The sequence below is a fragment of the Stegodyphus dumicola genome, chromosome 6 (genome assembly GCF_044657685.1).
Source record: "Stegodyphus dumicola isolate Sdum_Otavi_A_Nest chromosome 6, ASM4465768v1".
Taxonomy (NCBI): Eukaryota; Metazoa; Arthropoda; class Arachnida; order Araneae; family Eresidae; genus Stegodyphus; species Stegodyphus dumicola.
Genome location: NC_140773.1, coordinates 47,398,034 through 47,424,676, shown reverse-complemented (window position 1 = coordinate 47,424,676; position 26,643 = coordinate 47,398,034). Strand labels below are relative to the sequence as shown.

Below are 26,643 nucleotides of genomic sequence, written 5' to 3'. Positions count from 1 at the left end.
TCTTTAAATATAAGACAGAGCGATAATATATGGTAGTAAAAATTTGAAAAGTGATACAACCTTTTAAAGTTTTCAATGAAAAATGCCAAAACGAAATTAATATTCCTTCAAGGCAAATTTCTCCTTTGGACTAATAAAATAAGTAGGACACGGAAATGTTCCGTAAGTATAATATATCTAGAAAGTCTTGTTTGGAAAGTTGGTCAAGTCAGAATTTTTGGGTTCAGTTTATGCGAATCAGTATTTTATCCTAGTTAGTATGAATAATTTCCGGGTCTAAAAAATTGCATTATATAAAGTGGCTTTAAAATTTCAATAGCAAATGGAAAATGTAAGCTAAAATATTTAAATTAACTATAGAATGAACTATAAATATTTATTATTCAAGTAATAAAATTATTATTAATAATAACAAAGAGAAAATGATATAAAATAATAATTGTTTAAATACAGAGCACAATTTCTGTCGATGTTACAGCAAAATGTTGTTGCTTACTTTTTATCTGCTATATGAAATATAATGAACTAATATAAAAATTTCCATGCGTGCAAACTGCCTATAACCTTATATGAACATTTTCATGCGATATTTTGCATATAAGTTTTGGAATTTTTTAATTGAATGTGAGGTATTTTGAATGGTAATATTTTTCAGGAAATTCAACATTTTCCTTCGCTGGTAAGTTGTCGGTCTAAACCGGTTTACATTACTTGAGTCAATCATGCGCATTTAACCTCATAATTGATAGACCGAGAGGTAAGCGGCATCGAAAATGCCTTCATCAATCTTGAGTATTTGTGGAGAACTGTCAACGGTTACGCCTCCTCGGCTCGTGACGTCAAATTCTGGTCCCGCCCTCACTTCCACTTCAATGACACGAGGCCAATGACAGGAAAAAGGCCGATCGTATTTTGTCCAATCAAGCGACGGTGCCAAAATAATTGTAACTATGTGAGAGGAAGTCCTGAAGTGGTGGATTTGCCGAAATGAATGGAGACGTCAAATTATTCTTGACATGATGCTACCTCTGGAAAAGTCATGTGGATTCGATTCAATTCACATGAATTCGCTTTTGCTGAAAATGCCGAGAGTGGTTATTGATCAGAAAGCAAAGTTTGAGTCTGATGAACTGTTTAGGAAACTAAGCCGAGAAAGTGAGGTAATTTTTAATTCTTGCCTATCTATCAACAATATTATTATATTTCTGCCTAGTCTGCGTAATGAAGAAACCACGTGCTCTCTAACTGCCAGATTTATGGAGTTTGATAAAGATGAATTTTTACTTCTGTTTGCTTATATCAATATGAATGTTATGTGTTATATCAATCTAAAAGATTGTTTTCTGTGCTGCATTCGATTAGATTTTTGTCTTAGCTGATATTTAAAAATTTTCACTCCTCTTGTTAAAAACAAATAAACTACGACAGGAAATAGTGGAATAAAAATAGCTAAGCTGATTGAAGAGGCAGAGTATAAACGTGCCGTTTTTTTAGCACATTTCGGAAGTGATACTGAAAAAAAAAAAATTTTAATCGAGGGAAATGACTTATTAATTAATATAATTTTGAGGTTAAAAGCTTATTTAAAGAAATATTAATTAATAGTTAAATAAGTAATAATATCTACAATTGTTATATTTATTTAAATACTACTGTTTATTAAAATGAAAATAAATGTTAAATAAGTAAAATAAATAAGACACCAAATATAATTAGGGAAGCACTGCTTATCATGATACTGGTTTTAGTTCTATTTCTGACGTTTTTAAGGTAATCAAGAAAAATTAATGAAATATTTAATGGTTCCCGCTAAGGAAAATAATTAAAAAAATATCTACTTGAATAGAAGCCCTATCAACAAATTATTCATTTTTTAAAATTTTGATGACATCTTTACATGTAATAATGATTAAACACTGTTATGTAAAATCTAAATGTTCGTGTTACTGAACATACTTTGCTTTTATTTGGATTAATTAATTTGATTAATTGTTATTTCATATATTTTTCTTAATGTGTTATATTTTTAACTTATCATATTAATAATTAATAATGAATTAACTTTTAATTTACGACAGGTTAATTCTTTACTGTATTCTGTCCTCTCAGTTCGACTAGTATGCATTTAATAATTACTCAAGGAATCATAGTCACTCATTTATACTCTCATTAGCAACTGAGAAAACTTCTATAGAATTAATGCATTTTGCAAAGGAACCCTTATGGTGTATCATTTGATCTCGTAATTTTGCTGAATCCTACAGTACAGAGCAATTTGGACGCTTGCGGTTTTCTGGCATTTATCCTACCAGATTTTAATTTATAGATGATATGTTATAGATTAATTTATAGATAATATGTTAGAGGCGGTATACGGGCACTTCCTCTAACATACCACCCGTATACCATCAAAGCACACTCCTTTTATGAGCAAGTAAAAGTGTGGTTTAAAGAGGTAAAGATTATTTTACAAATGCTATCTGTAATTTTATGAGTTACAGATAGCATTTGCAGTTAAAATTTTTTAGTTTATATTTTATTCTACGCTTTAAAAGTATAAACTGAAGTTTCATTTATTTAGTTTTTAACCCAAAGAGGGGTTAGCAAGAAGCCTATTAGTCTCGGAAAAAATCTGGGCGTTTTGCGTTGAATCACTAAAAGCATTAAATAACTTTTCAGATTGTTACCACTAAGTATTATCGCCCTGTGTTATAAATAATGAAGAATCTGCATGAATATATGCGTTTTTCGCATTGGGGAAAAACAACCGTACCTAGAGCCATTCAATTCTGAATAATGTAGTCCTCAATCCGAACACTGCCACATAAAATCACGAATTTTGAATTTCGAATTTGTTTTACTATCTGTTTCATATTTTGGAAAACTTAAACGAATTTTGATTAAAACACTCATCGATTTCAAAGCGAGCATAGTGTACGAAGGAAAAAACACACATTTTTATCTCCAGGGCGCGAAACTGTCTTCTGAAATTTTAAAGATATGTTGTTTTTAAATGATTTTATCCCAAAGAAGCATTAGCTCAAATGCTCTTAAAATGTGTATTTATGCGTAAAAAAAAAAAAAAAAAAAAAAAAAAAAAAAAAAACTTTTTGGGCGTAACATAAAATTTGAAAGTTTCCAGAATTTTTTAAAAATTACTTATTTTAATTATTCATTATTTGCTTATTTATTTTTAAAAAAGAGAAGATGAGGTATTTAAAACCTTATTTTTAGTAGTATACTGTTTGCACTTATATTTTCACATAATACTTCTGCTGTTAAACTTTCAATGATTGCGAGATTAAACAATTCTTTTTTCCCATAGACGCGTGATATCTGACAGTTCTACATTTATAATACGAACTTTGTTCGTTTTCGCCCATTACAATGCGTACCTGGAATGCGAGCTGAGCTCTTTCATGTCCATCAAACGATTAAAAATAGAATATAGGCTTTAATAGTGAACAAAAATTAGTAATTCTAAATGCGAGGAAAATATTTTACAATTACAATCTACATTTTTAGTTGTAGTAAGCGAAACTGCTATTTTTGTTCTATGTTTCAAAGAATTCAATGAACTTTCTTCATAAATCGAAGCATAAGATGTTTAAAATCCTGAGTTTTGTTTAGCATTAATGTTTTCACATAACATTTTTGCTTTGAATAAATGAATAAAAAATATAATATAAAAGAAAAATTTAGAAAATTAAATAGCATACTAAAATTTTAAGTTCACTTCTAATACCCTGAAGAGTTTTCCATTAAAGTTCCGAATACGTTTTTTTTATTTAAAATTATAAAAATCATAAATTAAAAAAATTGCAATCTGATATTCATCCGTTGATTCCAATTTAATGCTTAAAATTATTCTAAGCTAAACGATACACAGCAAATATTTCCCTCAAATGGCAATGCTTTTTATTTTGCTAAGCAATAAATCCGCTCACTGAATGTAATAACCACTTCGATGGAGATTTCCTTCAAAGTGTTTATTATTACTGAGAACGAGAATGATATTTAATTAACTTTCAATACCATTTGCATGTCGTCTTATTTTCCATTAAAACTGTATCGTCTTATAATTTCATAATAAATTACTTTTAATTATTATATTGTGCTACATTTTTTAAATATATATTTAAGCTTAAAACTATGACTTTCTTGATATAATTTACGTTTTATTATTTCTTATATTTAAAGATAATTTTCGTCATTAATATTCTATTGATTACGTATTGATATATTTTTTTAGATGAATTATTTAAAAATAAATTTTCATTAGCTCTCGACAGCTTTTTGAGTATTTTAGGTGTATTATTTTTAAATAAAATCTTCGTTAGTTCTTGACAGCTTTTTATTATGAGTACTTTTCTGTGTAATTTTTGGGCAATTATTTTAATTCGAAAAAAAAAAAAAAAAAGTTAATTTAATACGCTTTTGAGCCGCCCTTATTTTAGGCTTTAAATTAATTTTTTTCATTTTCGAAAAAATAACTAACTTTTATTGTTTAGGATGATGCATATGATTGTAATTACTTTGGTGCATATGATTGTAATTAGTTCATTTGGCCTTTTCAGGTTTTTAAGCATTTTGTCTTTTCAGGTTTTTTTGCCATATTTATTTTGCTTATTATGTTTTTAATTTTTGTTTCTACTTTTGTCTATTATAGTCCAGGGATTGTGAATGCATGTAGGGAAAAGGTCTGAACATTTGAGAGCCATTAAATGTTGTTTTGAAGTGAAGATTTAATTCTTATATAGCGGTTTTGTGTCTCAAATGATTCAGAGGATCGAAACATGCATTCGGAACTCATTAATCAACTTAGTTTAAGGCTTCAAAACACTTCTCCCTTGACAAGTTATGCTTGAAGCGTTCAACAGAGATATTAATACATAATTTTTTTATTGTTCTATTTTGTATTATTTTCATTTTAGTGCACGTATTTGAAGTTTCTTTTAATTTTACATGTACTCCTTTTGGGTTACTTCTTTCTTGGAGAAAGAATTGGTTAAGGCCTTCATAAAGAAGAAATTGTAATAAATCATTTTAGTTCCAATTTTTCCTTTTATTAATTTTAATGTATTTTCTTATAGACTTAATACAATATATTTTATTAATAAACTATTTACCATTTTATAATTGTGTATTTCATAAGAAGGCTAAGGTAATGAATGTAAAGAGTTGTTGTAGACTTTTCTTTACAAAAATTTTTATTACACTGGAATCCCGCTATAGCAAACTTTTAAGTTTCGAAAGTATGGTTCGTTATATAGGATGGTTCGCTGCATCCGCTGTGATAACAAAAAGTACATCATCTTTTAAAATAATGTAAAAACTTATCAAAGAGTCGCAAGGAAGAAATAATTACCATTGTCACATCTCCCAAAGTGATTACTAACTAATTTTTAATTAGTTAACTAATTAAAAATCCTAGTAAGTTTATTAATTACAATTATTATTATTATTATTATGTGAACTTACTAAATTTGTTTTCCATTGTTTTTTAGTTTCATTGTACGATAGTACTTTTACACGATAAATTACTTCGCGCAGAAGTCATGGTTTAGACTCTTTCCACCAAATACACATCTCCATTTAAAATATATGCAATACCCGCCGCCTATTAAAATCATTCCTGTTCGAAACATATTTGACATTATTATGCGGCTGAGTTTAATGGACGGTGAGATTCGTGTACCGCAGATTGTGATATCAGTTTTAATTTATGTAGTGAAGAATTAGCTAACAAATAATTTAATAATTAATACTGAAATAATAATTAAATTTAATGCTAAAATGAAATTATTTACGCAGTTTTAAAATTAATTAAAAAATTTTTTATAAAAATATTTTTGTTATTATGTTCTTGATAAAATTTTGTTTTTTAAGAACAATTGTTCTGTCAGTGTTTGTTTTGTATTGTTCATTAACAGGTTTCCAATTAAGTGCTGATGGTATCTTTTTTGATCAGCACTTTTCAGTTCAAAAGTTTTCTTGGGATTATTTAATGCTTTCTTTGCCTCGGCTAATGTTGGCATGGAGTTACTTTTTTCTGCATCACTCTTGCAGTCAGTTTCTGTAGTAATTTTATTACTTTCTATAATACTGTAGTCAGTTTTTACTGTGTCGATATTGTCGTCAATTGACACAGTCTAAAAAATGAACCTTGTTACCTTCTTACACTGTTTTTTGAAACATAAACTGTGTCTTTCAATTCCTTTGAGGCTTCTTTTACATAAAATCCACGTTTTCAAAAGCAACATTGACCGCGTATTAAAAGATTAACCATCCCCTATATATTTATTGTCAAATGCGCGGCTTCTAGCAGAGATAACGCCTTACTTCCTTCTAAGTGCTATTTCACTTCTATTTATGTGCTTCCGGAACATATATTCTATAAAGACATTTGAAAGTTTTTATAACTTTCAAGTGCCTTTATAGAAAATACATTAGAGGTGTATGTGCTGTACAACTATCTAATTAGTAAAGATACATTTTCTCAGTTCATTGTCCCATTTCAAAAGAAAATTAGTAAAAATACTACTTGTTGCTATAGTAAGTTAGAGGTAAATTCTTCATCCTTTCAAACATCGAGGTTTTCTGATCTTGTCCATCCAGCGATGTGTTCTAAATTGTTGGGTTCATATTGCACGTTAATGACACAGTAACTCGTTCCTTCAATCAAGTGTTGTTTAATTTTTGAAAGTCCAGTTTCGTCTGTATTATAAATTTCGTGGGGCTTATGGTGCAACAGCACAATTAAAACGCCTGCTATCCAATTATCAACCGAGTGATAATTTTCTTCTTCCTTCTGACCATGCATTTTTCGATGAACAATGTTTCAATTTATCTGTTTCCTACTTGTGAGCCATCTGTCAGTTGATACAAAACTACTTTCTCCTAGTGTTTTACATGATACCATAGCTTTTATAGTAAATGAAGTTCTAGAAAAATAAAAAATTTTTTAGTTTCATAGCTTGAAAGCATTCTAGAAGAGTAGTTTCAATGTCTTTTGATTTTCTGCTTTTGCGCTTCCTTGAGACTTCTGGATTTTCTTTTTAAAGTTCTTCATGAAGTTATAATTCTTTGTTTCAGTAAACTGCATGATGTTGTTTGAAAAAAAAATCCAGTTTTTCTCTGGCTAAACTAAGAACATCGTGATCTTTAACAATTAAATCTTTACTCTCAGGTTTAAGTCTTTTCGCTTGGGCATTTCAGGCTAGTCATAAGTTAAATATACAATAAACTGAAGAAGCAAATGCTTCTTCTAATAACAGACAAATTGAACTTCTAATGTTTTATTCAATTCTGAAGCTCATTTTTTAGCCATCAAAAATACTGCATTTTACCTGTTTAGTCGATCTGCCGCTTCATGATTACAGACATGCCCAATCATTTCTTTGACTATTCCTTCAGCATTAAGTTACCACTTCCTATCTTCAAATATTATCCAAGTATGATAAAGCTAGGAAGCATTTCATGAACATTTTTTAAAACTTTCTGGGAACGAAACTTAATATCAGAAACTATCCCAGAAATCAGGGCTGCGGAGTTAAAGGGATGAAAGCCTTTTATTTCTCGGATCAAACACAAACCAAAACTATTTACAATCAACATCATCAAAAAACATCACTATCACTCTGTCATCTCACTTAGCTAGTCAGCAATTCATTTTCATGAGGCGAACAGTTATCTCCAGAAGTAAAATTGTTTTTGGTCCGATACGTGCACCTCCTTTTATGTTTGCGCATAATGGAATGTACGCCCCTGTTCTTATGACATTAAGACTTGCTGAAAAGAATATTTCTGAAACATCCGCCATGTTTTGGCTTTACCCAGAACTGCCAACATGCGTGTGGAACACATTAAAATTCGCTGTCTTTGCAATAATGTGCCTATGCCAAAGGGAATATGTTGAATATGGAAACCTTAAAAGATATAATGCAGAAGCTGCAATTCCACATCTTATCAGATGATAATTCGAGAAGCAGCACTTATTTTTTTCCAATGCCTTTCAAGGACTGCTTTTGCTAACCCTAAGGTAAGAAAATTCTGCCTTTCTGAAGTTAAATTCATACAAAGAACAATGAAAGCAGTGTCACATACAGGTTCGGGAGTAAGAAAATTTCCGTCAAACCCGTTTTATTGAAAGATTACAGACCTGAATGATAAAGCTACTGTTTACATTAGGTTAAATGATAGACTACCAACACCTTAGTTAGATATAAATATGATATTCTGACAGTAAAGAATTCAGCCTTAAACCGCGCAGACGAGCTTAAAACGGCAATTTTTCTATTCATTAATTAACACTCCCGAAATGTCTGCCTGGTCTGGCTTTAAGCATAACTGCCAACATGCGTACCAACACATTAAAATTTCTATTCTTAATAAATAATTACTATTAACTAATACCTGCGCTTTCAAGAAGTAAGTCTGGAAAATAAATTGACTGAGTTGCCTAAATTTAATCATTATTAAAAATAAAACAAAAAGTCCATACTGTAAACACAAATCAATAAACATCTTTAGGAATAAAAAACTAAATTATAAGAACAGTATTTATAAAGAACCTTGAACAATATGATTGAGTTCAAAGACGCATGAAACCAACCTGTTAGACATTTTTTTTTTCGAAGTTTTACTCATTTATTTATTTACGTTTCTCAAGATCAGCGATCTTATTTTGCAAAGCGTCATGTCGTTACTCAGTAAACTGTCGTCTTGTCTTTCCAAATAATGTAGAAGACAACAATAAAGCAAAATTACTTTACCACTAATCACTTCCAAAAATACTTGACAGGTTTTGGAAGAAAGCTAAGATAGTGCACATAGGTAGCGTGGTTTTTATTATAAAAATCTGAAGGAACAGCAAGCTAAGGCTATAGGGCGAAAGAAATGAAGCCAGTAGGTTAGGTTAGATTACTTCAATATGGCAAAGCACACGGCAGTCAGCTTCCTAAACGAAGTGTTGCCTTCGTGGAGAATTGTTCTAAGGAAAACTGGTCTGTATTAATGTTTCATGAGATGAAATCACGAAAAACGACTATACAGCAAGTTCGTTTGCCTGACATGGAACCGGGATCGAACTTCAAGTATTCGGTAGCCTTAATCACTCAGTTATTGGTGGGCCGCAAGCCTATAAGAAAAAGCCTATCGAAGGTGCACCTGACATTTGTTTTTCTGTCCATTAGTCTTGCATTTCAGCAGGATCCATCTTGAAATACAAAGTTAATAGCTATGCACTTGATTTATTTTTAAGACTGAATTACTATTCTGAATACTTTTACGGCTGATGTCAGACTTCATAGTAGTAGTTGTTTTCGTGCATAAGTGAATTACTTTTGAGCAGTTAGCAAAAGGTCTGTCTAAGAAAGAATAACAATACTTTGCCGACATCCCATTTCCTCGGGATATTTCCTTGTTTTTTTCTTGTTTGTTTTCCTCCGGAAATAACATTCTTCAAGCTCAGTTCTCAGGAAAATAAAAATTCTTTTCATTTACCTGAAATCTACATTTCATATTAAACTAACACAATTAAAAAATATGTTTATTTTCACCAAAACGTAAATCAAATATATGAAAAATGTGCAAAACAATAACATGTTATATTTTTCAAAATAATCTGAGTTTCAATATAAGCAAGACGATCTTCTTTTTAATTCTGGTGTAGCCAAAGGAACTAGAAACGCCAATTTCAAGCTTATTTTACCACAGATACTACCTTTATTTTCTAATACAACAAAAATTCTTGAAAAGAATATTTTTCAATTATATATCCACGTAACTTCGTTTTCCCCATTAGTTTCCAGAAGAAAATTGCTATGATAATTTAAACTTGCGATTGTATTCTTTTGTTACCATTATTATTATTATTGTTTTGTAGCCACACCAATTATGTATCTAATACACTTTAACGAGACATAATTGACAAGATATAAAGCATTGTTCAAACATGAATTTCTTTACTCTCTTGAAATCTCCAAAGTCTCTTATGAAAGGAATGAAACCTAGTTATCTTTCTTAAAGATTTACCTCTTCTAGGAATTCTTTAGCAATGGATGCCCTGATATGTCCTGTTCCTGGTTATCTTAAGTGTTACAGATCAGGAATAAGATTATTTACAAATGCCTGTCAGTGGTCAAGTGGTGAGATAATTTAACATTGGTAATTTGCCAGAATTTAAAATCTGACGAACGGCTGACAGACAAACTCCACGAACTGCATAGGAACTTTTGTGGTTCTTCCTATATCTAACGGGAATACGAGCCAGTTTTCCTTGAAAATTCCTTCATGTATAGACATTCCTATTTTAGGCAGATAACCCTTGTGATCTTCACCATAATCAAAAGTATCAAACAAAATCGATATTAGTTTCGAAATAACTCTGGCTATTGCAAAATTAAAGACGGAGTTTCGTAATTTTTCCGTCTTATTTACCTGACAAGGAAAATTAATTCAATTATAATTTGTTAGCTTTTAATACTTGATTTATTTCCAGACAGGTTCTCCTCTGTTAAAAATAGAAAAAACATTAAAAAAATAAATGAATGCAGGAAAAAGTTTCCGGGCAAAGGGAGAACAATTTGGACATAAAAACAGAGATACAGTAAGACTCCGCTTAAAGCTGGGGATATGTTCCAGTAAGGTCCAGCGCTAACGGAAACAACGTTGAACGAAGTTTTCTTAAAACGCAAATAATGGGGATAAATGAAACATGAAGAAAATGAGAAAATTTATCAGTTTTTTGGTAACATTTATTATCAAACGCTCTTTTATTACATTAATTATAGACTAATTTATTGCTAATATCAATTTTTATTCATAAAATTTTCATGGGAGAAAAAAAAACTCGAGTAAAGAACTTAAGTTTGTGATAAGGAAGGTTCTTCCATATTTGACATTATGGTGCGTGTGAAGAAGTCATCTACCATCGTTTCGTTCAGTAATTAGTTTTCGATGGTAAGACATCGCGTCAATAACACTTCGACTAGCTTTTGAGCTTCTACCAAAATTTGTATCATTTTGTATAAATTGATTTGTAATTTTTTTTATAGTGGCTAAACGTTTTATTAGGAAATCCGATAAAGGTTTCTTTTGCTCCCCATCTTTAGAAATGCTATGCAGTTTGATTTCTGTTGTCACGTTAATTTCTTTTTTTTTCTTTTTCTTTTTTTTTTTTTTTTTTCTTCCGTACTACAGTTTTACTTGCACAGATAACACAAAACAACACTTAAAAGACTGGACGTTAACTTAGAAACTGGGTGCAGAATGAACTGAAAATTCAGCTTACAGTAGGGTACAGTCATACACCTTCAGGCCAGCTTGCTAACGGCTAAGAGCGGACGGTGGTTGACAGTGGCTATCGGAGTTTCTCTAGCCATTTCGTTACTGAAAAGGGGAATGGGGCATATTGGAATTTCTATGGTTGGGAGGGGGGAGGCTTTCATTAAATTTTTTTTTTTTTTTTTACATTTCCAAGAATTATTATCCCAAAGGGAAAAAGACAAAAATTGCAAAAATAGAATATTGTAATTAATCTTCGAACAGAACAGGAAAACATTTGTATACAACAATATGCACTGTAATTACGGTAATACATTGATTAAAATGTACCTTTGTGTTTGGTGAATGGGGTCACTCGCAATCTTTTAGGCTGTCACCTAATTTTCTGCGTAAGAACGTAATCCGACATATTTGTTTGCTGGAAGCGTGGAATTCTAGGCTGCACCGTATAAGAGATGCTGGAAATTAAAATAATCTAGTTATTAATAGAGCACCTCTTTATTTCAAAGCCAGTGCTCTGTTTGATAGCAAAATTATTTAACTATTAAAAAAAAAAAAAAAAAGGTGATCCTATTGATATCGGGACGCAAATTAGTGGATTCTTCTGCTAGAGCGATATTATGTTATGTTATGTTATACTATTAGAGTTTTTATGGGAGATATCAAGTTAAAAGAAAAAAAATCTCAAAGCTTTACCGATTTTATATTATCGATTTATTTCAAATTTTATATGACGCCCAAAGTGATTTTATATTACTCCCGTTTTTTATTTACCCACATATATAGGTTTCGAGAGCTTTGAGCTAAAAATATTTAAAAACAACATATCTTTATAATTTTCGATAGAAAGTCTTGCGTGCTGGAGATAAATTTATGATCAGATTTCTGTGCATATAGCTAATGCTCGCTTTAAAATAATTTTGTTAATAAAAAATTCGTTGAAGTTTTACAAAATATGAAATAGACAATAAAAATTTCGAAATTACAAATTCAGGTTTCCAGGTGCCCATACTCGGGACTACACTATTCAAAATTGGACGGCTCTAGGTACCGTTGTTTTTTCACAATACGAGAAGCATGCACACATTCATGCAGATTATTCCTTATTTAATTTCTTTAAATATAATATAGAGCAATCATATTTGGTAGCAATAATCTGGAAAGTGAAACGGACATTTATAGTGAACCGACACAAAATGCCGTTTCGAGACTAATATCCCTTCTGGGCTAAAGACTGGAAATGCTAATAAAAATATGATATTAATCCATGAGAACTGAATGAGATAGGCACAGAAACAAAGAATTCGGGAGAAGGGACAAAACATTATTAAAATTGCAGGCTATTCTTTATATTCGTGCCAATTCATAGTTTTCAATAGTACTTTGAAGAATAACATTTTCGAGAACATCACACATTTTTTCTTTTATACTTTATTTGCATTTCAGTCAAATGTACTTCTAACATTTAACGTAAATTTTTTATATATTTATAATCTATTTTTTACCTATATTATCTGTTTTTTAGCATTCATTAAATTATTTTTGACTGCCTTTACAGGTGAGGTATACTGGTCACAGAGACAGGCCTGCAGAAGAAAGGAAACTTAAATTTAAAGCTGCTTGTCGAGAAGGATACGTAGACATCGTAAGAGTTCAGTTTCTATTATTTTACATGTAAATACTTAATATTTTCATACTTTGAGGCATGCATATATTAACCTGTAAGAACAGCCCGATCATAAAAAAAAAAAAAAAAAAAAAAAAAAAAAAAAAAAAAAAAATCAAAGCTTTTTAAGAGGGTATCCGCCGAAAACATCGCCGATGAAAACATCTCGGAGAAAACAACGCAAGGCGAAAACGGCGTAGTACAAACATCGTGGTCGAAAATAAAGCGGTTTAAAAACATCGTGGTCGATAATAAAGCGGTTTAAAAGCATCGTAGATGAAAATATCGTGGTAAAAAATAAAGTACCTACAAATCATCGCATGACGATTACATCGCACACATGCGTTTTCAGGCTTCAATAATTGTTAAAGGATACTCGCATAATGATTTGGGAGCGCAAGAAGAAAAGAGGAATATTTTTACTTCTATGTTTCATATTTTTGAATGAACTAACAACTTTTTGCTGAAAAAGCAAGAAGGAAACTTGTAGAGACATTAGGATTTTTTTAAGAAACAGGGGATTTGAAAAATGAGAAACGCCTTCGCCGGGAATCGAACCGCGGACCTCTGGAATACGCGCCCAGCGTGCAGACCCCCGAAGGCACGCTAAAAAAAGCGGGTGAAATACCTTATAACTTAAGCAGTTGAAAATTAATGCAGTTATAGCACTTAATTTTGAATTTCCTTAGTGAATTAACAAAGGTTATTAATAACTCAGTCTTTTTTATAAAGTTTTACTGATAACTTTTCATGAAAAATATAGTCTAAAAATTTTAGTTAAAAGATAAATAACTGCAAGAGGTTACCTCTATAAAAATTCCTTAATTAATTATCAAATTATTTTCTTTCATGTTTGTGAATTTGTTATTGTGAAAATTATAACTTGTTTTGTTTTCATTTATTCTTAAAGTGTCGTTAACATTTTAACTCTCTTTCCCTCTTTCTTTCTTGCGCTTCCAAATGATTATTGGAAAATGCATTTACAACTTTACTCTTTTTACGCCCTATATGCAATTCAACAGCAATATTACAAAAATTTTAAAAATAATATAGCAGTATACGTTTACAGTTCCCGATGCAACCTTAAGTGTCGACATTTTTTTTTTTTTTGTTGTTGTTTTTACAGTCTTTTCTCAGTTCATCATATCAATGTTCAGTTTTTTACTAAGATGGCTTTACAAAACGTTTTTTTATCTTTTTATTATTAAAACATTATGTGTTTACTGTATTTATTAAATATCACGTTCTTCACACTTACGCCACATAAAAGGCCATTCGACAGCAAAATCACAAAATATTTTAAAACAGCATATCTTTAGATTTTCCGATAAGCAGTTTTTCGTGCTGGAGATAAAAAGGCTTTATTCCATACAGTGCTGCCATTGCTCGCTTTAAAATCGCTGAGTTTGTTAATGAAAAATTCGTTAAAGTTTTATAAAATATGAAAGAGATAATAAAACAATCTTGAAATGAACAGTTCGGGATTCCGTGTGCTCATGTTCGGATGGAGGATTACGTTATTCAAAATTTGATAGCTCTAAGTACCGTCATTTTTCAGTGCAGGATACTTACATACATTCATGCAAATTTTTCATTATTTAATTCCTTTTAATATAATATTATATTATATATTATATTTGGTGGTAATAATTTGAAAAGTTTGTGTAAAAAAACAAAGTGATCCGACGCATCACTTTGTTTTGTGTGTTTCGACGCAAAATGCTGTTCCAAGACTAATATATCATTTTGGACTAATATTCCTTTTGGGCCAATTAAAAAAAAGAGTGCTACTTTGTTCCAAAATATGTAATATGACTGAACAAGAAATGAGAGCTAAAGTTACATGTTTAGTTTTATTTAAAGTATGACGACAAAATCTGACAATTATGTTTGAGATTTTAGCGATCTTCTCAAATTGCGAACGCGTTTAAAGCCCTGTGCCAGAATACGTTTTCCCCAAAACTACGCTGAAAAGTATAAACACTCTCTTATTAGTATCCTCTGTGAAACAGAGCTACTAACACATTTTCCCCCCTAATATTGTAAATGAGTTCAGCAGCGTACTCCGAATAGATCGCTGAATGCAATTGTTGCCCTCGAATTCCAGCTAGAAACCTCCCTTTCAAACTTATGCTGGCAGAAACATGTTTTTCGGAAAACTTTTTTGCAATGCTTGTCTCCAGATCATATAACACCATTCGAATTCTAAGTAAATTCACCCGGCTTTTGACGAGCAGGTCGATACTGTTTCATATGTAGGAATACGACATAAGGAGGGAAGTGTAAAATGTTTTTACCTCCGTTGTTGCTTTTAGCAAATTTAAAACGTGGCTCTGATCACTAAGTTACAAAATATGTTATTTCTTATTCTATTAAAATATTGACAAACCGGAAACTGTCGAAAGAAAGGTGTTTACATAAATAAATAAAATTTTGAAATCAGTGCAAATGTTTCCAGAAACTGACAATGGTAATTAAATACATTATTCTCTTGATTGTTTTCCTTATCCCATGAGACAGATGAAGAGATGAAAGATTATTCTCAGGTAGTTTAAGAAAAAAAGGTAAACAGATAATTTAGCTGCAAAATTAGAATTTTTCAGTCTTCATATGTTTGGAAAAATAAAGTTAAAATTCCAAAAACGTGCTTCAGCAGTTATCTGTTAGAACGCTAGTATAGGAAGCAGATATTTTATATCTACTTTTCTTTCCTTTTTTAAAAGTGAAAGACAGTTTGATTCTTTAAAAATATGGTGAATCTACTGATTAGTACAAGCCGAAGAAAAAAAAATTCCTTCTTTACTAGTAGTAGAAAATATTCAGTATAGCGATATATTAGAGCACACATGATGCAATGCCAAAAGCAAATGTATAATGTTAACTTAATACATTCCTTTTAATAATAATTTATGACTTAAGTATCTATTATGGACTATTAATTTGCCAGTGACAGAACTCGCCAATTCTTTTAAGACATCTAACAGCAGATTTTCCAAGCTTCACAAGATAATAATAGCTATTATCTATAGAATCTTTCTCAATTCACACACACTTGTAGAAAGTCTTCATCTTTTATTTTTAATTCTTCCACAGTATTCACTATAACTTTAACTGTACTACTACTATAACCTTAACTGCTATCATTAAGTTCATCATCGAATTAAAATTAATTAAGTTTAATGACTGAGAAAGAAGTTTTAAGAAATCTTCGAATTATTTATCAAATTTGCTGAATTTTTAAGCAATAAAAGCAAAAATAGATTAGTGGTATTAATCTTAATCTGGTACTATGTTTTCCCTTATAAAAACACTGTACTGAAAACTTCACCCACTTCTTACGCTCATAGTAACATTTAAAAAACTTAATATTTTTTAAACTTTTACATAAAAGAAAACGCATTTACCTCAAAGTACGGTACTTAGACTATTTAATTATTTTTATCATATCTATAAAGCTCATCTTTTCAAGATTGCTGTTTATTTTTTGTTTAAGTATTGGCAAATGTACGCGAAATTCATCTGCCCAAGAAGGGATGTTTTTACGAAGGATTTTTCAAGGGAAACTGGAAAACGTTTGTTTACATTTGGAACTTGGTTAGCTTGGTGAATTAAGTCACTTTCTGTATCAACTTCAGTACCTTTTTGCCGAGTGGGGTCAAAAGTTTCGTGCACCGAAAAATCTGTCTTTTTGCCCAAATTTAATTAATTTAAACTCTAATTTAAATTAAAAATTTTTTTAACCGTTCTTAATTTAATGTTTTAGGTTTTTCTGTATTTTACAATTTTTAATGAAGATGTTTTGAGTTTTTACATATTTTTCCCTTGCCGCGAAGGGAGAAATGAATTGATTGAATGAGAAATATATCTCTAATGAATTTCGGGGAAGTAAGTTTAAACGAAATACAGCAAAAAATGTGCATAATTTAATAGGCCGTAGTCATGTAATGTCCATATCAGAATTTTTTTTTTTTTTTTCCTAGGCATTTGTAAGTACTGGAACGAACTTGCAGCTATTATTTGGACCTCTAAGTAGCGGAAGAAGAGACAGATGCGAGTTTGATCCAGACAAAGGCAAAGTAAGTCTAAATATTTAAAGTGTTTAATTTTTTTTTTTCTTGGGAACTTTATACTATTATGAATTTTACATAGAATACCGGAAAGCAGATGTATAGTTTTATAAAACTCGATTAGCAGATACTGTCATTTATGCTGCAGACAACTTTGCAACGGGTCTTAATTTTGATTTTTTAGGATTATTTCTGTATATGCGGTAGCGGAAAGTCCAGAATGCGTGTAAATACAGGGTGATCATAAAGAAACTTCCCCAATTTACGAGCTCCTAGCGGCATTTCGCTCAACCAGTCGAAATGAAATTTCAGATATTGTTATTTGAAGGTATGCGCTTGAGATTGCAATGATTTAAAACTTTAGAGCTCTCCCGATTACGGCTACAAAGAAAAACTTTCGATCGAGTCTGCGAAAGTGAACACGTTGAAAACTTGTATTTCCAATAAATGTCCCCCCCCCGTCTCCTCTCTTGTGTTGTCATTGGGTCTTTAAAAATGCTCTTCTTTGCAAGTGTTTTACACCACCAATTTTTGTCATACGTGTAGCGTTCTAGCCATTTTTGATTTTCAGTGCATTCATCATTTGCGCAGATGGGTACCTCCATTCGAATTTTTTTCAGTGTCGCCGTGATCGTGAGAGCTGTGTTGTTTTAAATCATCACAATCTCGAGCGTATACATTCAAATAACAATTTCTGAAATCTCATTTCGATTGTTGAGCGGATAGGTCGCTAGGGGCTCATATATCTGAAGTTTTTTTATGGCTACTTATACTTATATAGTGCAGGAAAATAAAATTTTATGCAGGAATTTAAAAAATTATCTGACTTTTAATGAAAGGGCACATTTTTGTCTGTCATTGTTGTAGACAAACGCAGCGTCAAAAGTACTCATACACTGGTAAAAAAAAGTTGCAAAACCTTTGTTATTTTGCAAGGAAAATTATATAAGGAGTATTTAATATTATTTTCATGTATTGAAAACATTACATAATGAAGAAAAATTTTAAAAAGTAAGTTCATTTTATTTTTGGTTGGAACAAAAAACAAATAAGCATTTGGGTTCTAATTAAATGCAACATAAAATATTCATACACTAGATTTAAAACAATTAGTTATGCGTAACTTCTTGATTTTTAAGTTAATAAACATTGGGTCGGATAGCCTTTGCACCAAACGGCACTGTGGGTCCCAAGAAAGTGTTGCTAATCCTGGATAGCTAGTATGAGCGGCCTTACCCACTTAGTCAGGAACTCAGGGTAAATAATAGGTGGCTTCTGCACTTATATCTAATCTAACCTAACATAGCCGTTAGCTTTTTTGACTGTTGTTAATCTTCTAGGCATGAAATTAATTAAGTTTTTGCAAAAATATGATGTAATTTTGTCCCATTCCTCTTTTAAGGCTTTTTCAATTGCATCTTACTGAAAATTCAATTAATTTTCACTTTTTCTTCCAAACGCTCCGATTCGTGTTCTGTAACATTTATCTCTCGTGACTGAGTACACTGTAAAAAAAAATCTGTAAAGTTACTAAGAAAACTCATGGAAACTGGGATGCCATGGGTTATTTGAGTAACAGAAACAGGTGTTTTCTTTGTAACATTACAAGAGTTTTGCCTGTAATGGTTACAGATCTTTTTCTTGTAATATCACAGCATATAGTTATGTAAGTAGAACATATTTTTTCTCATGTAAATTCCCAAACGATATATCTGTAATGGTTACAGATTATTTGCGTGTAATATTACAGCAAATAATTATGTAGAAAGAACATGTTTTTCTCATGTAAAATCTCAACAGATATATCTGTAACCGTTACAGGTTATTTACTTGTATTATTATAGCAAGTTATTATGTGAGTAGAAGATACTTTACTTACGTAAAATTCCAATGGTTGTATCTGTAAAGGTTTCAGATTATTTCCTTCTAATATCCCATTAAGTAATTATGTGTGTAGAATATATTTTTCATAGATAATACTAAAGGATATGTTTATAAAAGTAGATTTTTTTTTGTCTAAAATGATGCTTATTATAATAAAATATATTGAAATCAAGATGTTTTGAGTAAAACAATATCTTCATGTGTATATCATTATACAGATATATGCAAGTGAAGCATAATAGTTTGGCTTTTTAAATTAGTCAATTTGACCTCAGAATAGCATTAATTTAAAAGATGTGCTTTCAACAGCAATGTTCTTTTTTCAAAAAGTAACATTAGTCTGTTGCAGAGTATTTTTGTTTTATGAAGAGAAACTTATGTCTGATATTATTGAAAGGCCTTTCATATTATCATTTCGATTAATTTAAAAGTTCAAATTGATATGCTACTCCTTATATTTGCCCTGTAAAATAGCTGAAAAAAATAGTATGTTTTATTTGCATGTTAGTGTCAGTTAATAAGATATGTTCTAGAACTTTCTTTTTAGTAATTTTAGCTAAAATAGACACATGTTGCTTTAGATTTAACTTATATGAGTAAACGTGTTGCATGTTGATATGATCATATTATTACAGTAAAAGACATTTTGTGAAATATTTCTATGAAGAACTCAGAACAGCTGTTCTTCATATTTCAAAAATATATTCTCTCCTTCTAAAAAATGACATTTTCAGTAAATTAAAGAATTCAACATAGCAATGAACTTCATTTTGTTACTACAAGGAATTCAAATTTTGTTCATACGCTTGAATTACAACGTCTAACTAATTTTTTTATTCTTATCTGCACTCAGTGTTTGTCAACAGTCTGCTATTGTTTGAAATAATGCATAACTTTTTTACTTACCTTCAAATAATTTCCTTTGCATTAACAGATAGAAGTCTTTCATTAAAAACCTAATGTCATGCTTTTTGAATAAGCATAAAACTTTGCCCACTGGCCTTAATTTTTAAAGCCTTGTTTCCCTTAAAATTCTTAATACAATTATGCCTTTAAGAAATTTATTTCTAAAATTAATACTTCAGTTTAGCTTAAAATTTAATGCATTTTAATTTTACCTATAATTTTTTACAAACATAATATGTAATAAATCTAAGCTTAATATTTACCATTTCGAAAGTGATACTAAAAAAGTATTTCTAGATATTATAAATTTCGAGATTCGCATACAAAATTGTGAAATAAACATGTGACAACAGAAAACAAACTTTATGCTCTCTCTATATTACAGCATGTTAATTAAGAAGTTTATTGAATTTATAATTTTATTGTGAAACACTATGAAGCAAATAATATGCTAATTAAAATACAGAAGTAAAAATAATTTATTACTTAATTCATAAACTTTACATAAAACCTGAAAAAAATAATTAATTAAAAAATAACATAATTTAATAAACATTTCATAAAAATTCGTTTCGACTGCTTGGAAAAAATGAATGGTTTTTCTCCTCTTTGTAAACCATGTCTTCTAAATAAAGAAAAAAACATTTCTTTTAAAATCATAATCATGCTCTTAAAAAGCTTATAAAAATTATTTTAATAGATGTTTTAAACATGTGCTTATATAACACTTTTAATCATATTTCTTTATAATATCTTAATTAATTAAGAACAGCTTAAATTCTTTAAAAAATTGGATTACAGTGAACCGTCTCATTACGACAAGCTACCTCAGTCAATCACTTTTTAAATTTAATCAGCATCCCTCATAAAATAACTAATTAGTAAACATAACTTCGCTAGGATGCCCACTATCATTTAAAGATCAAAATTTTCAGGAATCATGTAGCTTAGAGAAGGTTCATTGTACAAAAACAGCCAATATTCAAATATTTTCATAAATGAAGCCACCATAGTTATTAAATATAATATACAGTATACTTATATTCAGAATTCAGAACTTGAATAAATTTCTCGAACTGTTTTAGCATTCGAAAAATATTATATTTATTACCTTAAATTTCTAAAACGAATATTACATATTCGTCCAAAGGAATCACTGGGACTCGGACAACATTTTCCCCCTAGCTTTCTTTTAGCACAGGATTCTGAATATGTTTTAAAGATTTAGGTAATGTTTGTCTTCCTTAAGGCGCTCACAAAACAAGTTACCCTAAATGTTTTGTCCGCATAGTGGTCATTTTCATCTTACTAACTGATTTGCTAGTGGATTTTGGATGCATGGCCTATCATTGATGAAACAATAATAGTGAACAGCTTCAAGAAAATGGGGATATCTAATGCTTTTGATGCCATATTCCCACTTATTTTTACTAATTTTATCTTCCGAAAATTAAGAGGGAAAAATTAAACGAATAATTTAATTTCCAAAGGACAGAGTCACAGTAGGAATATAACAAATGAAAAGTAATCATGGATAAACTATTACTATCACAATATTATTTATTTAAAAGAAACCTCTATTTCAATAAGAATACAGATAATTGCAACATCTAATAAGTTATCTCATTTCTTCTTTATAATTTGAACTTCTGTCATTCTCATTGTTGTTCTTGCAAATCCTTAGGCCTCAGATCATACATAAATAATTAGAGAAGGTTGTGGTCCGATGCTTGCTAGGGTGAACATTCAGCTGATATGGCAAAATTGCACAGTGAATGGCAGTTGGTATTTGCTTTCACTATCATAGATCATTGTTTGTATTAGGTTGACATAATATTCAACAGTTAGAAGAGAAAGAATCAACGGGGCCTTAAGTGTGCAAAAGTTTGCCTTTGTTAGTATGACGAAAACAATCATTATGTTGATAAATCCATTTTAAAATCTTGGGATATTCATTTTCTGAATGCATTAAAAGAGGGAAAATTATGTAAATATTTTTTTAATTTTCAGAATCTGGTTCTAAAGCTGGGTGGGGTAGAATATGCAACGCAATACGGTAATTCTGAAGATCATTGCTCGTGGCAGTACAAACTAAACGGTGATAACTTGCATGCTGTAGAAGAAGACACAAATTGCAGTTCCAGATGCATTAAATGCTTTGAGGTCTAGGGAGTAGCAGTGGGCAATACTAAGAGTGAAATTCAAGGTATAGGGAAGTAGGAATGAAAATTACTTTTATCAGATAACTTAAATGGTTATGTTACTAAGCATTCTTATTGGAATGTAGGTTTCTTTTAAATAATAATACTATGATAGTTACCAGTAGTTCATTCATGAATATTTTTGATTGGTTATGATCTTATTGTAATCACATCCTTCAAAATTAAATTGATTGCTTAATTTCCCCCTTGATTTTCATACTATAATATAAAAGGAGGAAAATAGTCTGGAAGTAAACATAACTCCTCTTTCTCTCTCTATATATAGACATGTATCTTCGTGTGCAACTAAGCAAAACAAATGTGACTTTTTCTTCTTTAAAAAAATTGTGCAAATAAATAGAATTAAGTTCATTTCAAAGACTTATGACACATGAAATATACATGATCAAAATAAATTAGAAAATTAAGTTCAAATAAATTTTAAGCTAAATTGCGTGTTGCAATAATTCAGTTGTAATAATTAATACTAACAAAACCAAACATCATATTCCCATTCTGCAAAGTATAAAAATTCTTCTGCAAAACTGAAAAAATGACCAACACTTTGGCTTATTTGATAACTTTCAAATTCACTCCTTTGTTTGCATTTAGAATTTATAACTTTAATTTTCCACAGAAATTTGTTTTTGATTTTAAAAAATTTCACTGGCATAATTTCATTCACTTCAGCATATATTAATAGATGCAGAAGGTTTTTGTACCTTACATAATATTAAATCTTATGTAAACTAACGTAATTAATAACAAAATCAAAACATAGATCAGAAACAGCATAAAATTTAATTAATAATTACTACTAGTGTCACACAAAATGCTATGAAATTAATTAATAAAATAAGAATGAGATAAAATATATAGAATTAATATTCCACATGTGTGAAGTTTGGAAGTTTTACGTTAAATATTTTTTTTAAATTAAGTATTTTTAAAAATGACCCCTTAAAGCATGGGACCTTTCGTAATTAGAACTTGCAAATCTGCTTCGCTAGTCTTTCATAACATTGCTTTTCTTTTATTAACAAGAAATATTGCATTCAGTTATTTAATTTAAGATATCAAAAATAATGCTACTGAAAGGCATGAATACTTACTTAAATTTGAAATTAATTTGGTTGACTTAAAATAATATTTAAAAAAAATAAATCTTCATATATAGGTCTAAAAATCAGACCTTATTAATTTTCTTTTATTTGAACGACATCTGAATTCTGCCTTAGTTTGGACTAGTAAATCATTGGGCAATTAAATGCCAAGCTATAAGAGAACTAATGTAGTTTACAAATGCATTGAATTTTATTTCCGGTATTAACTTTCAAAGAAAGTAAAATTTTCTGCATATTTGCATCATTTGGATTGATAGAATATGGCAAAGCATGCAAAGGCTATCAGCCTAAAGGAAAGTATATATTCATAGGCGGTTTTGTAAGGAAAAGTAGCTTCCATTTCCATTTATTCATGTGTATATATATATATATATATATATATTGTTAATGCTAAAATCAATGCTTCATTAAAAATTCATTATTATTTTATTTTTAATACAACATACAGATACAGAATTGTTTTAAATTCCAATAAACAATAATTTATTTTTAAGAAAACTTATTTTATGATTTATATATTATATTACATGAATAAGAGAAATATTTGTCAAGAAATGTATTAAACTTGTATTAGCAGATTCATGCTATCCTAGTAACAAGACTATCATACTTCAAAACTGTATTAAAACTGGGCAAAATAAAATCAACATAAATTCTACATTAAATGTTTAAAAACTTATAAGTATGCAATGGTAGTTATATATACAATATAATATATGTTGTCATTTATAAAATATTAATGAAATGATATTTTTGGAAATAATGCACAAAATTTTAGTTTTGTTTTATAATTAGTTTAACGAATTGTTAGAAAAATATTTTAGGTCATTTCCATTTTTCCCCTGTTGATATTGGTATATTAAAATATATGGAATAATTAAGTTGCATCTAGTTAGTAAAACAAAACATTACGAAAAGTATGATACGGCATATTTTTAATATAATTACTTCATTTTGGAATTATAATATTTTCGTAAGAAATTAATACCACTGAAAAAAATATTATTACACTAAAGGAATAAACGAGATTCTCGACCGCGTTGTTCAAGTTTTTGTAATTTTACTTCATAACACACTCCTACACAAACATATTAGACTGAATTATAAACCAGGTATAACTAATTAGATAATCCTAGAAAAAGAATAAACTAAACCTAGTAAGCAAAAAAATATATACATTACATTCAGAATTCTAAATGTTTATATAAACGTTTCTCGCAAGGCCTGCCGGGAAAAAGATGTCAAACGTTCTTTGGTCAGACGATTGGAAAAGAACGCTAAAATGATTAGTTTTGTTTTCAACAACCACATTACCATTTCAATTATATACCACAAACAGTGATTAAATTTTGGAATAATTAGTTTTAAATAATAATAAGGGCAGTTGAAGGCGTAATTTATCGGATGCACAATAACAAAATACTACTATAAGATCTGCATTTGGAATAAATATTTTGCACTCTTTCAACTCATTAGACATTACGAACACTGATATTAATTAATCGCAAAGCTTAAACGTTTAAATACTTACTCACTACATATAACAGTGCAAAGTGCATGAGAATAATCTGCATAAAATGAACAAAAAAATGTTTCAAGTAGTAATTGTAAACATTTTCTTACTTACCTGCGCTATACAACCAACATGCATTCAGCCATGTTTTTTTCTGCAACTAGCTTTCAAACACTTTTCTCCTGATTGGCTAATTTCCAGTCAGTCACGTGATTCTTCCGCGCGGCTACTGAAACATTATCTGTAATGTTACAAGCAAATCTGCTGTTACCGCTACAGTTTGCTTTCAACCTGTTACCATTACAGGAAATTCTTCTGTAACTTTTTGATTTCTGTAACTTTACAAAACTTTTGCCTGTAAAGAGCGAACTTTTTTTTTACAGTGTAGGTGTATTTGATTGAATGCGTATATTATACAAAAGATGCAGTCTGGTATACAAAATAGTGTGTAATTGTAAGAGCGAAAAGTTTCAGGCATCATATTTCAACGCAAATATCCAATTTACGGTTTTCGAATGCAATTTAACGATGTTTTTGCGTTACATCTGTACGTAAGGACAAAATAAAGGACTCTTTTTCCCCCCAAAAAATCATAAAACTGATTTAAAATGATTTCTAAATAGAATTTTTCGAGGCATCTGTGCGTACGTATGTATCTCACATAACTCAAAAACGCGTAGCCTCCGAACGTTGAAATTTCGTATGTAGGACTGCTACAACATGTAGATGTGTACCTAATCATTTCTTATTGAATATCGTTTCATACCTTCATCGTATTCTGGTTGCAATCGGCCACATTAAAATTTTATAAATATATGTATATGTAATATCCACTCTGTTACTCGGCTCAGTGAGCTCAGTTTCTTTATTCTTGTATGTTTGTAAATTATGCACTTTTTGCTTTAAAAATGATTGAATTATGTTGTTCTTATGTTCCGTTTAAGGTTTTTATGTCTTTAGTAAATCTGCATGCATTACTTGTAGAGTTATCAATAATTTAAAAGTTATTTAAGTCCGGCTAAGCCTGATTATTTTTGTCATCTCGGCCATGTTTGTTTACATTTGAAGCTTGTCAGAATAGCGGATTTGTTGCCAATCTAGAGAAACTAAGCTTCGCAACAACAAAGATAACGCCTTCTTTTATTATTGCGAATTAAATCATGCTTAATCTATTCTGGAATTTATTCGAGGAAATAAGTGTTTAAGATTTACTTCGTAATTTTTAATATAGATATTTTGAGTTTTTATGTATTTTAGCCTTGTAGCGAAGTGAAGACAGAATTAATTTTATGAGAAGTACTAAATCGTCTGTGAAAAACTGTTTCTTTCTTTCTTTCTTTTTGTGTTTAATTTCTTTTATACATCGTTTTAGATTTATTATAATATTTGAATAGAACATGTGGCAATGATTAGATAATTCTTCAAATGATATAAATTTTCTGCATTATGAGTTACAATATGAAAGAAATATTATAACGCTGTTAAGTGAACGTAGCGCCAGAATGTCGCTATGGTAAACAAATATAGTGAATTTTAAAGAGTGCTTTTGTTCTATTGTGTTTTTTGCGCTGTCGAGGAAGTAGATATAATTGAGTTCAATAAATTTAAATGAAATGCAAGAGAAAATGCATATAATTTAATATTCCTTACAAGGCAGTCATGTGGTGTACACATCAGATTTTTACGTTAAAATAAGTAATATGTAACAAATAACTATGAAAGTTACATAAAAATAAATATGATGTTTTTGAAGACTAAATAAAGTCTTTATTTTAATTATGAAACTCTCTTGATGTTTTGTTTCGATTTTGATTTTCCTTCAATACTTACAAAATAACCAAATTAAGAATGACATTTAATAAGAGGGTGTTAGAATTTCATTTTGCCTTTTCTTTACCTTATATGTATGCCTGTGCGTTCGTGTGTGTATAGTACAGTATAGTATAATGTATATATTTATACATACAGGAATTGGCGAAGAAAAAATTTGCTATTT

At 29.9% G+C, this 26,643-nt stretch overlaps 1 protein-coding gene across 2 annotated transcripts in view; it reads left to right on the top strand.

The window, feature by feature from the left end:
• Window positions 1–944: 944 nt before the first annotated feature.
• Window positions 945–26,643, top strand: part of LOC118188954 (protein big brother-like) — a 61,402-nt gene continuing 35,703 nt past the window's right edge. Inside the window, exons 1-3 of one of the 2 annotated variants that reach the window (XM_085817892.1) lie at window positions 945–1,160; window positions 12,845–12,931; window positions 16,933–17,028. In XM_085817892.1, the coding sequence (XP_085674018.1) occupies window positions 1,017–1,160; window positions 12,845–12,931; window positions 16,933–17,028 (327 nt within the window). In that variant the 5' untranslated portion in view covers window positions 945–1,016. The remainder of the gene's footprint in view (window positions 1,161–12,844; window positions 12,932–16,932; window positions 17,029–26,643) is intronic. The other variant, XM_035359483.2, reaches the window with a different exon arrangement.